The 15,292-nt window shown below is 47.5% G+C and overlaps 1 protein-coding gene across 1 annotated transcript in view; it reads right to left on the reverse strand.

The window, feature by feature from the left end:
• The window catches only part of SLC6A15 (solute carrier family 6 member 15), a 65,689-nt gene that overhangs the window by 18,973 nt on the left and 31,424 nt on the right, over positions 1–15,292 (reverse strand). The window contains exon 5 of the mRNA XM_030214464.1: positions 9,051–9,232. Within this exon, the coding sequence (XP_030070324.1) occupies positions 9,051–9,232 (182 nt within the window). The remainder of the gene's footprint in view (positions 1–9,050; positions 9,233–15,292) is intronic.

Consider the following 15,292-nt stretch of genomic DNA (forward strand, 5'->3'; position numbering starts at 1 on the left):
TCCGAATGGTGCACTGGAGGTGGGAACTACTTCCAGGCCACTGTGGTAGCCTGGCGATACTTCCTTTTTAGCGAGCGGTAAGCCCACATTGGGCTTACTGCCGCTTTGAAAAAGGGGCCCTAAACTGTTAGGAAGCCCCTGAAGCAGGTGACATGCCAAAACATGTTGGGCATGAAACATTTGGGGCTCCCTTTACAAAGCGGCGCTACTGATTAGCGTGTGCTGAATAGCAAGAAGCCCATGGGAATTGAATGGGCTTCTTCACATTCAGGGGTCCTTTTGCAAAGGTGTGCTAGCCTTTTTAGTGTGCGCTAAAAATAAGCATGCGCTAAACGCATTGAACCCATTGAAGTGGCAGTAAGGGCTCCCATGCTCACCCGGCAATAACTGGGCAGCGCGTGGCACTGCCCGATTACCGCCGCTACACAATTACATATATTTTTGTAGCGCTGGATATGATGGTGCGCTGGGGGTGGGAAGTAGAGCTGGGCTACCTCAGTAGCCTATCTAGCGAGCGGTAAGCCCGCATTGGGCTTACCACCATTTTGTAAAAGGGGTCCTATGTTACTATGATAATATGGTGATGCTTAGACTGAAGAGGAGGGAGGAAATTATAGAAATAAAGAAAACTCTAGATAGCTATTAGTGAAGGTTTGTTGTTGTGGTCCTAGCTGGGGCAAGTTCTGAGCTAGCTGGAAGAGCAAAGAAAGAGGTAAAGGGAAATGGGACTTGATATACTGCCTTTCTGTGGTATTTTGCAACTACATTCAAAGTGGTTTATGTATATTCAGGTACTTATTTTGTACCAGGGGCAATGGAGGGTTAAGTGACTTGCCCAGAGTCACAAGGAGCTACAATAGGATCAAAGTCTGCTGCACTAACCACTAGGCTACTCCTCCTCTGGAAGATAATACCAGGTGAAAAGCTATATATATATATTTAGATTTATATAGATACTAGTAAAAAAGGCCCGTTTCCGAAACCAATGAAACGGGCGCTAGCATGTGGCTTTTTTTGTGTGTGTGTGTGTGTGTGTGTGTGTGTGTGTATGTGTCACAGAGTTATTTTGTGTGTGTGTGTGTGTGAGTGTGTGAGGGTGCGGTGTGTGTGCAGGTTGTTGATGTGTGTCTTTTTTTGTTTTGTTTTTTTGCTTGGGGGTTGGGGGATGTGCTGTGCTGTCCTTGGTTGCTGTTTGCTGCTGGCTGGGTCGCGGGTAATCCTTCCAGCTGGGCCGCAGCTTGTCCTGTTCACCCACATCTCAGATGGTGACGGGCACGTTGTTTTCCAGCTCCTCTGACTCCATGTCAAGCGATCCTAAATATAGTCTGTGCTATAGGCCTTCTGGCACTCTTCAGTACTGGCATTAGGCATTTAAAAATTTCTCCCCCTCCCCCCAGTCTATTTTTCCACATACCCACAGCAGGAATATTCTTCTCTCGTTCCAGCGGTGGTTCTGTGCTCTCCGTGCTGCACAGATAATGAGCCATTCTGCTGGGGAATGCTCCTCCCTTATTGTCACGTAGTTTCCTCTGATTGATCCGTCTTACGTTGCCTAGTGTTGCCTGGGAACGGTGTTGTGATGGTCCTTTGTGTTTCAGAATGTTGAGGGTGTTTTTTCTGATTGGTCCGTCATGCGAGGGCGGGGCAGAGAGACATGGTCAGTGTTGTGGCTTCACCACCATGAATCCATGAACCCTTCAGGGAGTGACTGAGTGACTTCAGAACGTTGTCTTCAGAACGTTGAGGGTGAGTTTTATTATAGTAGATTTATTTATTTAATTATTTATTGTGGAATTTTAGTAATGTGCTTTGTACCATCTTAATAATGTAAGCATCCTTACCTTATGAATTTGCCTGTGAAATAATGAAAAAATGTGTACTGATTAAATGGTGTATACAGAAACTAAATGCTCACAGTAAGAATCAAAGCTGAGGAATTCTAATCTCTTTGGAAAAACTAATCTTTTGATTTGTCTGGAAAGTGAGTCCTTTGCAGTAACGGAGAAACCGAATAATATGGCCATAATTATTTCCAACTGTGCTTTCTGCAACACTCAGAAAGACGGCATCAGAATTAACAGACCCAACCCTTCAATCAACTAATTTTGTTTCCTCAATGCAGCCATTATTAAGCATTTCCATCAGCTGTCTCTTTAATTTAAAAAAAATGTTTTAGATATTTCTTTAAAAAAGGAAGTATTGTAAGTGCCTTGGCGGTCCGCTTCAATATGTAGAAATAACAGCCATTAAAGACGCTGTAGGTGATACTTTTTCATTGGACTAATTCAACAGAGCTGAGATGAATTTTTGAGTGCCATCCTGGTTAAATCAGAACAGTGAGCTTACCAGGGCTGAAGGTTTGACTGGATGTTTATTAGTGTTTGTTGTCTGCCTTTGTGGATGATAGAATTTGGACCTTAAATTATGAAAGCTGGTGGCTTTCCTTCCTATCTTATAATGGCTTTCATTTCTAATTATTTCTCTTTGACTGTACACTGATCATGTTATGCCTACAAGAGAGGCAGTATATTAAAAAGAATAAATCATAAACCATTAGCCCTAGAACAGAGTCATGAGGTTGCCTGAATATGCCATGGACATCTCAGTAATAGGATGGATGCATCTCTGTCATACGCCTACTCCCTCCATCCTCTTACTGAGCTATAATTCTATAATGTAAAGCCCCTGGTGGTGAAGCAGGACAGGGCGCCAGGCGATGTGAGACCAGCACGGGACAAACGCTTTAGCTGGCGGGGGTTGAAACTCCCTGCCAGACAAGCCGGGGGCCCAGGCCCCTGTGACCCCCCATAGCTATGCCACTGGTCTGGTCATGTGCATGTGCTCGTGTGTACTTCTGGGTTCGGGGCTCTTCAAATGAGGTCTTGCAGTCATCCAGAAAGCCTTCCTGGGCTCTCCCCACTTTGCCTTTCTCATCTACCACTGCCCTGGAGCCTACACAGCTCCAAACCAGCCTCCTCTCTCTAACTGCCATGACCTGGCATTGCACACAAATGCGTATATGTGTGAATCACTTCTGGGTTTGGGGCAGGCAGATGGAAGCGTTACTGTCAGTTTCCTCTGCACACCAGCACTGCCCCCAAGCAGCCCTGCTCCTCTCCTCTGGTCCCCGCAGACTTGCTCTCTTCCTCCAATGCTGCTCCCAGAAAGTCCATCAAGTCTACAGTTCTAGCATTCCACCCTTGGTCATGTCCTAAATCACCAGAAAACTTTACATCAACATAGTTGGTAATATTTCTTGGCTGACTTGATGACACTCTCAAATGTATTTTTGAACCACAGCCACGGCAGACGTCAGAGGGGTTCTTGGAAAATTAATAGATCTTAAATTCAAGCATCTATTATAGTTCCCAATCACTTCCAAATTCTGATGCACTAAATTCTTATCCTTTATTAATAAAATCTGACATTCCTTCATATTTTCAACACTTTTTCAATTACATTAAATCTCCCACCATAAACATTCAAAGCCTCCTCATTCCATTAAGCCAGAGCATGACCAGAAGCCGATACCTTCATAAACTTGTCCACTTTAACAATCAGTGAATATTCCAAATCACCAAAGGATTCCCATAAAGTTTTCCTTCTTAATTCATCCCCGTATCAGCCTGGTTTGCTCTATTATCCCAGATATATATTTTTGCAGGCCCTGCCTTCACCAAAGATGACTCACCCACATGGAAGCCAAATCATCTCCTTCAGCTTGAGAATCCACAAGGGTTCCAGTGTGTATTACAGCAAAAGGTCCCATCTCCACTGCCCAGGGCAGCAGCAGCTTCCACACATCCAACTTGTGCTGTAAATATGCCGAGGCTGCATCTATGCCAGGCCTGGAGGAAGTCTTGACTACCTCCAGACTTATCGAGGTCTCAGAAATGCTGGGGGCCGGCATTCCACTACCAGTGCCCATCGGTTTCAGTTTCAACTTCTGAAGTCACAGGAACCGCAAATCTCACAATTGACTGCTGGGTTGACGGTGTCTGAATGTTCTTTGATGGGTAAGAGTGACAGCTCCCTTAAGCTTCCTCATACTCAGTCACTGAGATGTGGAGCTCACTACACTATGTTGCGTGCTTCCTGTTGCCATCTTGCCCCACCCTGCTAAACCCATTTCTTAGTGCAGTAAAAGACCCCTTAGAAAATGATAACAGATAAAGACCATGTGGCCCCAGTGGCGTAGCTACTATAGGGACAAGGGGGCCTGGACCCCCCTGCCAATGACCCTCTCAACCCCCCCTCCCGCCGTCAACCCGCCGTCGCCTACCTTTGCTGGCGGGGGACCCCAACCCCCACCAGCCGAAGTCTTCTTCCTTCGTTTTGTTTCTGAGTCTGACATGCAGGACGTCAGACTCACAGAAACAGAACGAAGCCCTCAGATCGCAAGGCTTCGTTCTGTTTCTGTGAGACTCAGAAACAAAACGAAGGAAGAAGACTTCAGCTGGCGGGGGTTGGGGTCCCCCGCCAGCAAAGGTAGGCGATGGCGGGCGAACGGGGGGGGGGGTCGAGAGGGTCGGCGGCGGGGGGGGGGGGGGGGGTCAAAGTTGTTGTTGGTGGTTCTGGCAGCGGCGGCGGGAGCGGCGGGAGGTGTTGGCAATGGTGGCGGGGGGGGTGTCGGCAATGGCACCGGGGGGATCGGCGGCACCAGGGGGGGCAAAGGTAGGCGACGGTGGCGGCGGGGGAGGGTTGGCGGGAGGGGGGGTCGAGAGGGTTGCCGGCAGGGGGGGTCAGCAATGGCAGGGGGGGGGCTAAAATGTGCCCCCTCACCTCGGGCTCTGGACCCCCCTCCCTACGAAGTCTGGCTATGCCCCTGTGGTCCAGGTAGCCTGCCCTTTCATAGCATTTACTGATAGCTACAGTCCCTTCCTCTATGCTTGTCCTATGCTTTCATTAATGCAGACACAATCCTAGTCTCCACCTTGTCTGCATATTTTGAATGGGATCAGAAAATTGCCCAAATAGACTGTATTTTCAAATCCATGAACACTATTTAGGCCAGATTATGTAAAATCTAGAAGCATCCAATTAACGTACCTAGCGCGCTATTCTAGATAGTACACCTAAAGTTAGGAATTATGTATAGAATAGCGCCTAGGACAGGGAACGTGCCTACATTTAGGTGCGGCCATTTACGCCACTGAAAACCCGCGCCTAAATGTAGGTGTGGTCCCACAAATTCTATAACACTGTGCGTAAATTTGAGTAGTGTCCCCGACACGCCCACACTCCTCCCATGGCCACGCCCCTTTTTCAGCTACACGCGTTAGAATTTAATTAAGTAGTCAAGGAGAAAGAATTAAGTTTTGTCCAGTTCATTTGTCCAGTTCTGGTATGAGTTTCATTGTGTAGCAGGATTCAGGCGTTTAGGCTGGATCATTATGGTATGCCTTTTTGAAAAGGGTGGTCTTTAATCTGTTCCCTTCTCCACTACTGCCAACTCCAGACTTCGCGCCTTCTGTCTCAATGCACCCTACGCCTGGAATAAACTTCCTGAGCCCCTACGTCTTGCCCCATCCTTGGCCACCTTTAAATCTAGACTGAAAGCCCACCTCTTTAACATTGCTTTTGACTCATAACCACTTGTAACCACTCACCTTCACCTACCCTCCTCTCTTCCTTCCCGTTCACATTAATTGATTTGATTTGCTTACTTTATTTATTTTTTGTCTATTAGATTGTAAGCTCTTTGAGCAGGGACTGTCTTTCTTCTATGTTTGTGCAGCGCTGCGTACGCCTTGTAGCGCTATAGAAATGCTAAATAGTAGTAGTAGTAGTAGATTTCCGGAAGTTTGTTAGGTCATGCATTGTTTTTATGAAGTTTAGAAGTGCATTCCATAGTTGCGTGCTTATATAGGAGAAGCTGGATGCATATGTTCATTTATATTTTAGTCATTTGCAGCTAGGGTAGTGAAGGTTTAGGTACGTGCGTGTTGACCTTTTTGTGTTCCTGGATGGTAAGTCTGTGAGGTCTGCCATGTAGACTGGGGCCTCGCCGTGAATAATTTTATGAACCAGGGTGCAGATTTTGAACGCAATGCATTCTTTGATTGGGAGCCAATGTAGTTTTTCTCGTAAGGGTTTGGCACTTCTGTTCTGGAAGCCTTCAAAGCTTTACCCCTGTGTTTTAAATTCACCTGTTGGTTTCCTTGCTGATGTATGCCATCAGCATGACACTGAGCTGCAAATCCTTCTGCTTATGGAAAATTCACAAGGCAAAGTATGGTCTAAAACACCCTTAATACGGTTGTATTACGATCAACCGCTGTCCCTCTAAGCTTAGCAGGAGTCCTCCAACTGCATTGCCGCCAATGAGGGGGGGGGGGGGGGGGGGTTGGTGCTTCAAAATTGTGTCTTCAATAGCTACAGACATTCAGTTTTCCTGGTCCTGCAGAGCTTGCCTCTCCCTCACTATTGAATATGTGACAGTGAAACAGCACCCCCCACTGGCAGGACGGTAGGCAGAGGACTCCTGCTTAGCTTAGAGGGAACAATGCTCTCGTCTTTCAGGGGCCCGCGTGGGCGCCTACGCATGTGAATTCGGAGTTACCACCCAGTTATCACGTGGCCTGGGTGGTAATTTAATTTTTTATGCACGTCCGCTAAGCGCACCGGAAAATAACTTTTCTTTTCCGGCGTGTGGCGGAAACCGGGCGGTAATCGTCATTATTTGCGCATAGGTGATTTCTGCCCGGTTAATGCATGAGACCTTACCGCTAAGTTAATGGGTGGTGGTAAGGTCTCAGACCCAAAATGGATGCGCGCCCATTTTTAATTTTGCCGCACGTCCATTTTCAGCAAAAATAAAAGGACTTTTTTTACAAGCACACTGAAAAATGGATCTGCGAGCGCCAAAAACACGCGCCTACACCAGTACAGTCCATTTTTCAGCGCAGGTTAGTAAAAGGATTCCTCAATTAGAAATTCCTTCTGCTCATAAAGAATCACTTTTATAAAGTTTAGGAAAAGAACATCCTCCAGTGAATTTACAGAAGAGTCGTGATTTTGAATCTGCAAGTGCCGGTTTTATGACATGCTTTTAATAGGATGGGGTCCACAAGAACAGAACGAAATATATATCACTGCAAACACATATAGAGCCATACTGAAAAAAATCAGCACGAATGGAAAATGCGCCTACATCTATTCTATAAACCGTGCCTAAAGTTAGGTGCGGTTTATAGAATACGTGTAGCACTGTCCATGTGACTAAAATTTAGACACAGCCATTTACACTAATGAAAAGCTGCTTTAAATGCCCACACCTAACTTTAGGTGCAGAACGGGTTATTCTATAACACTGTCAGTGGCATAATCGAAAGAGGACGCCCATCTTCTGATACAAATCGGGAGATGGGCGTCCTTTTCTCAGGGTCGCCCAAATCGGCATAATCGAAAGCCGATTTTGGGCATCCTCAACTGCTTTCCGTCGTGGGGACGACCAAAGTTCATGGGGGTGCCTCGGAAGTGTACCGAAGGCAGGACAGGGGCATGGTTAAGAGATGGGCGTCCTCGGCCGATAATAGGAAAAAGAAGGGCGTCCCTGACGAGCATTTGGCCAATTTTTTTCACGACCAAGCCTCAAAAAGTGCCCCCCCTTCATCCCTTAGGGCTATGGTAGTGGTGTACAGTTGTGGGGAGTGGGGTTTGGGGGGGGGAGTTTGGGGGCCTCAGCACCAAAGGTAAGGAAGCTATGCACCTGGGAGCAATTTCTGAAGTCCACTGCAGTGCCCCCTAGGGTGCCCTGTTGGTATCCTGACATGTGAGGGGGACCAGTGCACTACGAATGCTGGCTCCTGCCACGACCAAAGAGCTTGGATTTGGTCGTTTTTGAGATGGGCGTCCTCGGTTTCCATTATCGGCGAAAACCGAGGTCGTCCATCTCTAAGGTCGACCATCTCAACATTTAGGTCGACCATCTCTTAGGTCGACCTAAATGTTGTGATTTGGGCATCCCCGACCGTATTATTGAAACGAAAGATGGACGCCCATCTTGTTTCGATAATACTGGATGCCCCGCCCCTTCGCGGGGACATCTTCAGAGATGGGCGTCCCCGTTCGAAAATGCCCCTCTGTGTGTAAATTTTAGGAACACACACAACTTTCTCATGCTCCTCCCATGGCCACACCCACTTTTGAGATCCATGTGGTAAAATTTACATAGACTATTTTATAGAATATATTTAGGGTTTCTTCTACTAAGAGGCTTATTTTCAAAGCACTTAGCCTCCCAAAGTTCCATAGAAACCTATGGAACTTAGCCTCCCAAAGTGCTTTGAAAATATGCCTCCAAGGCACGCCAAACATGGCCTGCGCTAGTGTAGGTATGTGTTTTGGATGTGCGCAGATCCATTTTTCAGCGTGCCTGTAAAAAATGCCTTTTTATCGGAAAATGGACATACGGCAAAATAAAAATTGGCGCGTGTACATTTTGGGTCTGACCTTACCGCCCCCCACTGACTTAGCGGTAATCATCAGCACGCGTATGATGCTGATTACCTCCTGATTAGCGCCACATGCTGGAAAATAAAAAAATATTTTCCGACGCGAGTATCAGATGCGCGTAAAAATGGAATTACTACCCGGGCCACACGGTAGCCAGATGGTAGCTCCAAATTGGCACATGTTGGACGCGCGTAGGCACCTACATGGCTTAGTAAAAGGACTCCTTAGTGAGTAGTGCGATTAATTCTAATTAGTGCCAATTAGTGCCGATAACTGCTTGTTAACATCCAATTATCAGTGCTGATTAGCTTGTTAACCAATTGAGTTGATGTGCAAATCAGAATATGCCTAGATTTGCATGCACAACTGTAGTCTCACTATCCTTGTTCCTTCTCACCCAGTACTTTCCTCGCCCTTAATTGTCTTGTCTGTCTGTATTTTTAGATTGTAAGCTCTATTGAGCAGGGACTGTCTCTCTGTGTCAGGTGTTCAGCGCTGCGTGCATCTGGTAGTGATATACAAATGTTAATAATAACAATAATATTATAGAATTTTGCAGTTTAGTACATAAAATACAATACAGTAATATTTACCTTTCCTGAAGACTGAATGCCTTTAATCATAGCCAGACAGACAATAATCCAGGCAGCGAGTAAACAAACAGTCATTTTCCAGTTGAGACCTCCGCTGTCTGAGATGGAGCTGGAGATATCCAGTGCTTCCCTGTACCAGTAATAAGTAGTGGCTGAACTCTTCTCACATTCAGGCTCCACAACTGAAACAAAATTAAGAAATGAAAGATGGACAGTGCGCCTTGTGTGACAGTGTGAATAATTGGGCATAGGAACTGGCCCATGTCTAAGCTCTTTCACTGGAGACCAATGCAGTGTCACCAGAAAACCAAATTTTAAGACACCTGCTGAAGTTCTAGAAAAAGGGTTGGGCTAGAATTATGGGGCAAATTATAGTCAGTTCAGGACTTTCTTGTAATTAGGTGGGGGAAGAGGGGGTGGTGGTTGGGAAGCAAGGATAGGGGAGGGCAGACTTATACGGTCTGTACCAGAGCCGGTGATGGGAGAGGGGGTGGTGGTTGGGAGGCGAGGATAGGGGAGGGCAGACTTATACGGTCTGTACCAGAGCCGGTGATGGGAGAGGGGGTGGTGGTTGGGAGGCGAGGATAGGGGAGGGCAGACTTATACGGTCTGTACCAGAGCCGGTGATGGGAGAGGGGGTGGTGGTTGGGAGGTGAGGATAGGGGAGGGCAGACTTATACGGTCTGTACCAGAGCCGGTGATGGGAGAGGGGGGTGGTGGTTGGGAGGCGAGGATAGGGGAGGGCAGACTTATACAGTCTGTACCAGAGCCGGTGATGGGAGGCAGGACTGGTGGTTGGGAGGTGGGAAATACTGCTGGGCAGACTTATATGGTCTGTGCCCTGAAAAGGACAGGTACAAATTCAATTCAAGGTAAGGTATACACATATGAGTTTGTCTTGGGCAGACTGAATGGACCATGCAGGTGTTTTTCTGCCGTCATCTACTATGTTACTATATGCTAGGTTATTTACTACATGGATATCAATTTACATTTTTTTTCAGTACATTCTTGAGTTATTTTTTTCATCTAAGAAAAATGGCTACTCACTTTCCTGAGCATTATTTGTTTCTTGTATTTTTCAGTTGCTTAGCTGTGTTCTTCATAACTGTTCCTGTATGCAAATTAGCAGCTAAAAACGGAGTTTGTACATGCATTTTCTCTTGTCGATTTGTATACAGTATAACTCTTTGACCATTAACACTGCCTTTTTTGCTCCAGGGCAGTGTTGCCAGGTGGGCGGTTTTACCGCCCAATTGGGTGGTTTTCCGCAACCCGCCGCGGGAAATTTTTGCCCGCGGTGGGTTGCGGTTTTTTGGGCTGTTTTTTGGGCTTCAGGGCGGTTTTTTGTGCGGCTTTTTTGGCCGCGGGGGGCGGGGTTAGTGACGTTTTTGGGCGGGGTTAGTGACGTGGGAGGCGGGGCCGATGACGGGGGAGGCGGGGCCGATGACGGGGGAGGCGTGGCCGGTGACGGCGGGGGTGGGGTTGATGACGGCGGGGGCGGGGGTGATGATGCGGTGGTGGGGGTGTCAGGGGCGGGGTTTGAGTTTGGGCGGGTTTTGGGCGGTTTTTGTGCTGGATTGGGTGGGAAAAAAATTTCCCACCTGGCAACACTGCTCCAGGGTTGTAATATAAACCAATTCTTCAGAGCTCAACAGTGCTGGTAATATTTACTGAAAGCAACACAGAGGGTCCAGAGCACAGAACACGTCCAAAAGCACAAAAAAATGCCAAGAGCCTCCAATAAACGGGACAAATATCTTTATTTGCACAGCATATATTACTCATGCAGGGGTCCTTTTACTAAGGTGTGCTGAAAAATGGCCTGCGGTAGTGTAGGCGCGTGTCTTTGGTGCGTGCAGAATTATTTTTTAGCACACCTACAAAAAATGCCTTTTTAAAATTTTTGCCGAAAATGGACGTGCGGCAAAATGAAATTTGCTGCGCGTGCATTTTGGGTCTGAGAACTTAACGCAAGCCATTGACCTAGCGGTAAGGTCTCATGAGGTAACCGGGCAGTAATGGTCTTCGTATGTTAAATGCCACTTGACGCGTATAGCTGTTGCGCGTCAGAAAATAAAAAATATTTTGCAGACGCACGTAGCGGATGTGCGCCAAAACTGAAATTACCACAACTTGGTGCACATTGGGTGCGTGTAGGCGCCTACGCGGCTTAGTAAAAGGGCCCCACAATGACCCAACACGGGCTGTGTTTTGGCGTAAAGCACCTGGCTCGGTGGTTGTATATCTTCAAAAATTCTTAAATTAAGATTGCCCGCCAAAGGCACAAAAAGGAATCCTTGTCCTTGAGTACACATGAAATAAATCCCAACAGTATGATGGACAACAAGCATGGCATAGTACCTTTGGCGGACAACCTTAATTTAAGAACTTTTGAAGATATACGACCCTTGAGGCAGACGCTTTGTACCGAAACACAGCCTGTCTCAGGTCATTATGTGAGTGCTCTATGCTCTTTGTCCTGTTTATTGGAAGCTTTTGACGGGTTTTTTTTCTGCTTTTGGTAATATTTATTGCTCACAAGATGTACTGTAAGTATGTGCATTTGTCGTTTTAACCCACATTGAAAGGAAAAATTCTGCAATTTGGGGGTTTTGAGATGACATTGCCCCAAAACAAAAACACAAAAAATTAACATAATGAAAAATCCCATAAACATCAGGGGAAACTAAACAAAATGAAAATGTCTGACCTGCACACACTTAGAGGTTACTGCAGCAGTGCGGCAATATCAATAGTAACACATGAGATGTTTCAGTTTTTTAGCACGTTTAATCTCCTGGAACTGTACATCAGGAATGTCTGAGAGCGTCTACGTAATTTCCAGACACAGACTGGCAATCACAGGAAAATTAGCATTAGCACAAATATGAAACTCATCAACAAGAACAGCAGTCTCGGAATAAGCCTTTCTCTCCATTATGTTCACTCAATTTTCAGAAATTATCATCTACCGACTGTAGACACATTATGGAGGCAATTTCGTAAATCATTTTCCATGTGTAAAGTAAGTTTTACAAGCAGAAAACGATTTCCAAAATGATGCAGTTGAAAACATGCATACAAGTGCCTGTGCTAAAGTCACTGATATGTATAAGTGTTCCACATGAAGACATTCTTGGAAGTATCGTGCAGGGGCGTAGCTACGTGGGGCCACGGGCCCCCACAGATTACGCCCTGGCCCCCTCTACGTCTGACCCCTCCCCCCCCCCGCCGCATCAGGTACCTTGTTTGCTGGCGAGGGTCCCCCAAACCCCGCCAACCAAAGAGTTTTCTTCAGCGCCGGTTGACTCCGGCGCTTTCGTTATGGGATCATCTATTTCTGACGCCTTACGTCCTGCACCGTGCATGTAGCCCCGTGCAGGACGTAAGGCATCAGAAACAGATGATCCCACAACGAAGGCGTCGGAGTCGACCGGCGCTGAAGAAGACTCTTCGACTGGCGGGGATTGGGGACCCCCGCCAGCAAACAAGGTACCTGATGCGGCATCGGGGCGGGCGGGCAGCAGCGGGGAGGGGGGGTTGGGTTTGCAGTTGTGGTCCAAAGTGGTGGCAACAGGGGGGGTTGGGTTTGCGGTTGCGGCAGCAGGGGGGTCGGCGGCTAAACAATGCCCCCCCACCTCGGGCTCTGGCCCCCTCCCTTCCGCTAAGGTCTGGCTATGCCTCTGGTGTCGCGTGGATGGAGTGGGAGAAGAGTTGCGATGGATGCACGTAGGACTAGATTCTATAAATGGTGCCTGAAAAATCCATGCGGTAAAAAAGTACGCCTGCATTTTATAGAATAGGCTTAAATTTCCACACAGTATATAGAATCAAGTCAAGCACCCCTCCACGCAACCAAATTTGGTCGCATCCATTTAGGCCATGTTTTACATGGCATAAATCCCAACGCCTAAATTAGGCATGGTGTGGGTGTGTTCTATAATAATGCACAGAGGGGGTATTTTACTAAAGGTTAGCTTGAGTTATCTGCGGCAGGACCCGTAGGAATAAAATGGGCCCTGCTGCAGATAACTCGAGCTAATCTTTAGTAAAAGACCCCAAGCGATCGTAGAAACACCCACAGCCTGCCCATGGCCATGCCCCTCTTTTCAACTATGCAACTTAGAATTTAAGGGATCCTTTCACAAAGCCATGGTGAAAAGTTGCCTGCGGTAGCGTGCACACATCTTTTTGGTATGCGCTGGGCCACTTTTTACCGCGGCGGGGAAAAAGACCATTTTTAATGGGCTGGGAAATGGGCATGCGTAAAAATTAAAACTACTGTGTGCCTCTTTACGGCCTAAGCCCTTTCCGCCAGCCACTGACTTAGTTGTAAGGGCTCACATGCTACCCATGCGTCAACCATGCAGTGCACTGAATTTTTCTTACATAGGAACGCAGGTGGAATGCATTACCAATGAGTGTGAAAGCGACACACGACCATCAAACCTTCCAGTGAACTTTAAAGACCTATCTGTTTTGCAGGGCCTACTTTATTGATTCTACTTAAATGCCGTATATTTTATTTCTTATTTCCTTGTCCCTCATTGACCCCTACCCTATCTGATCCTTCTTTCTAATTATATTTGTTTATAACCCACTGTACTTGGCGTCCACCATTATGGTATTTTGTAAGCCACATCAGGGGTGTAGCCAGACACCCAATTTTGGGTGGGCCTGGGTCCAAGATGGGTGGGCAGAAGAACTCCATTTTTCACACAGGTGATTTGGTCTCTCCCTCTCTCGTCTGCATGCCATATGGTCTCTCAAACACCCCCCCCCCCTACATACCTTTGAAATAGCAGATTTTCACCAGCAGCGAGAAGCAACCAGTGCCGTAGCGAGGGCTAATGACACCTGGGGCGGGTCGCTGCTGCGCACACCCCCCCCCCGGGTGCAGCACGGTACGACCCCCCCCCCTCTCTGCAGCGCACCCCCCCCCCGGACCGCATTCTTACCTGCGGGAGGGCCGATCCGCCCCGAGTGCACGTCACTCGGAGCTGCGTCGGCCCCGCTGGTTCCCTGCTCTCTCTGCCCCGGAACAGGAAGTAACCTGTTCCGGGGCAGAGGGAGCAGGAACCGGCGGGCCCGGCACCCCCTGAGCGCGTGCACCCGGGGCGGACCGCCCCTCCCGCCCCCCCCCCCCTTCCTACGCCACTGGAAGCAACTAATACACACTGTTCATGTTGGACCCACAGCTTTCTCTCTGATGCAACTTCCTGTTTCCACCTAGGCGGGATACATCAGAGGGAAGGCAGTGGGGTTGGTGTGAGCAGTATGTATCAGTCACTGCTCAATGCAGGCGAAGATCTGCTATTTACAAGGTACGCAGGAGGGACAGTTGTTGGGAGTTTTGGGCTGGTGGGGCTTGGGGATCCCTGCCAGCTACATCATAGGTGTGCTGCTACTGGGTGGGCCTGGGCCCACCCTTGGCTACGCCACTGAGCCACATTGAGCCTGCTAATGTGTGGGAAAATGCGGGATACAAATGTTACAAATAAATAAACAAACACGGCTGTGCTGCCAAATTACCACCGAGAACGCCTCCAAGGTAGAAAATAGAAAAATATTTTCTACCGCTGGATTCGGCAATGCCAAAACTCGGAATTACCACCAGGTGCACGCTCTACCCAGGTGGTAGTAGCGATTTGGCCTGTGCTATCCACGCGTTAGGCCTCCCGTAGCTTTGTGAAAGGGCCCCTATGTGCACCACATTGCAGAATACACTTAGCGAGCTGCGCGCGTAAATCCTAATTAATGTCACTTAGTGCTGATAACGTCCAATTAACAGTGCTGATTAGCTAGTTAACCAATTAAGTTAAGTACGTTGTTATAGAATACATTTCAATTTGCACACGGAAATTAACACGCGATGTATAGAATTTGGGAGAGATTGGGGGAGATTCTATATCTGGTACTCAAAGATCAGCGCTGGAAAAAAATCGGCGCTAAGCACTAGAAAGGGTGCTACGGGATGAGAGCGCTTCACTGAATAGTGCTTAGAGCCAATTCCTGCGCCTAAAACTGAGCGCTATTTAAGCCAACTGAAACTTAATGTACAGACTGGCACCCAACTTCTTATCTGCACCCTTCTCTTCCACTGCTAACTCCAGACTCCGTTCATTTTATCTTGCTGCACCATATGCTTGGAATAGACTTCCTGAGCCGGTACGTCAAGCTCCATCTCTGGCCGTCTTTAAATCTAAGCTAAAAGCCCACCTTTTTGATGCAGCTTTTAA

This window comes from Microcaecilia unicolor, chromosome 9 (genome assembly GCF_901765095.1).
Source record: "Microcaecilia unicolor chromosome 9, aMicUni1.1, whole genome shotgun sequence".
In the NCBI taxonomy this organism is placed as follows: domain Eukaryota; kingdom Metazoa; phylum Chordata; class Amphibia; order Gymnophiona; family Siphonopidae; genus Microcaecilia; species Microcaecilia unicolor.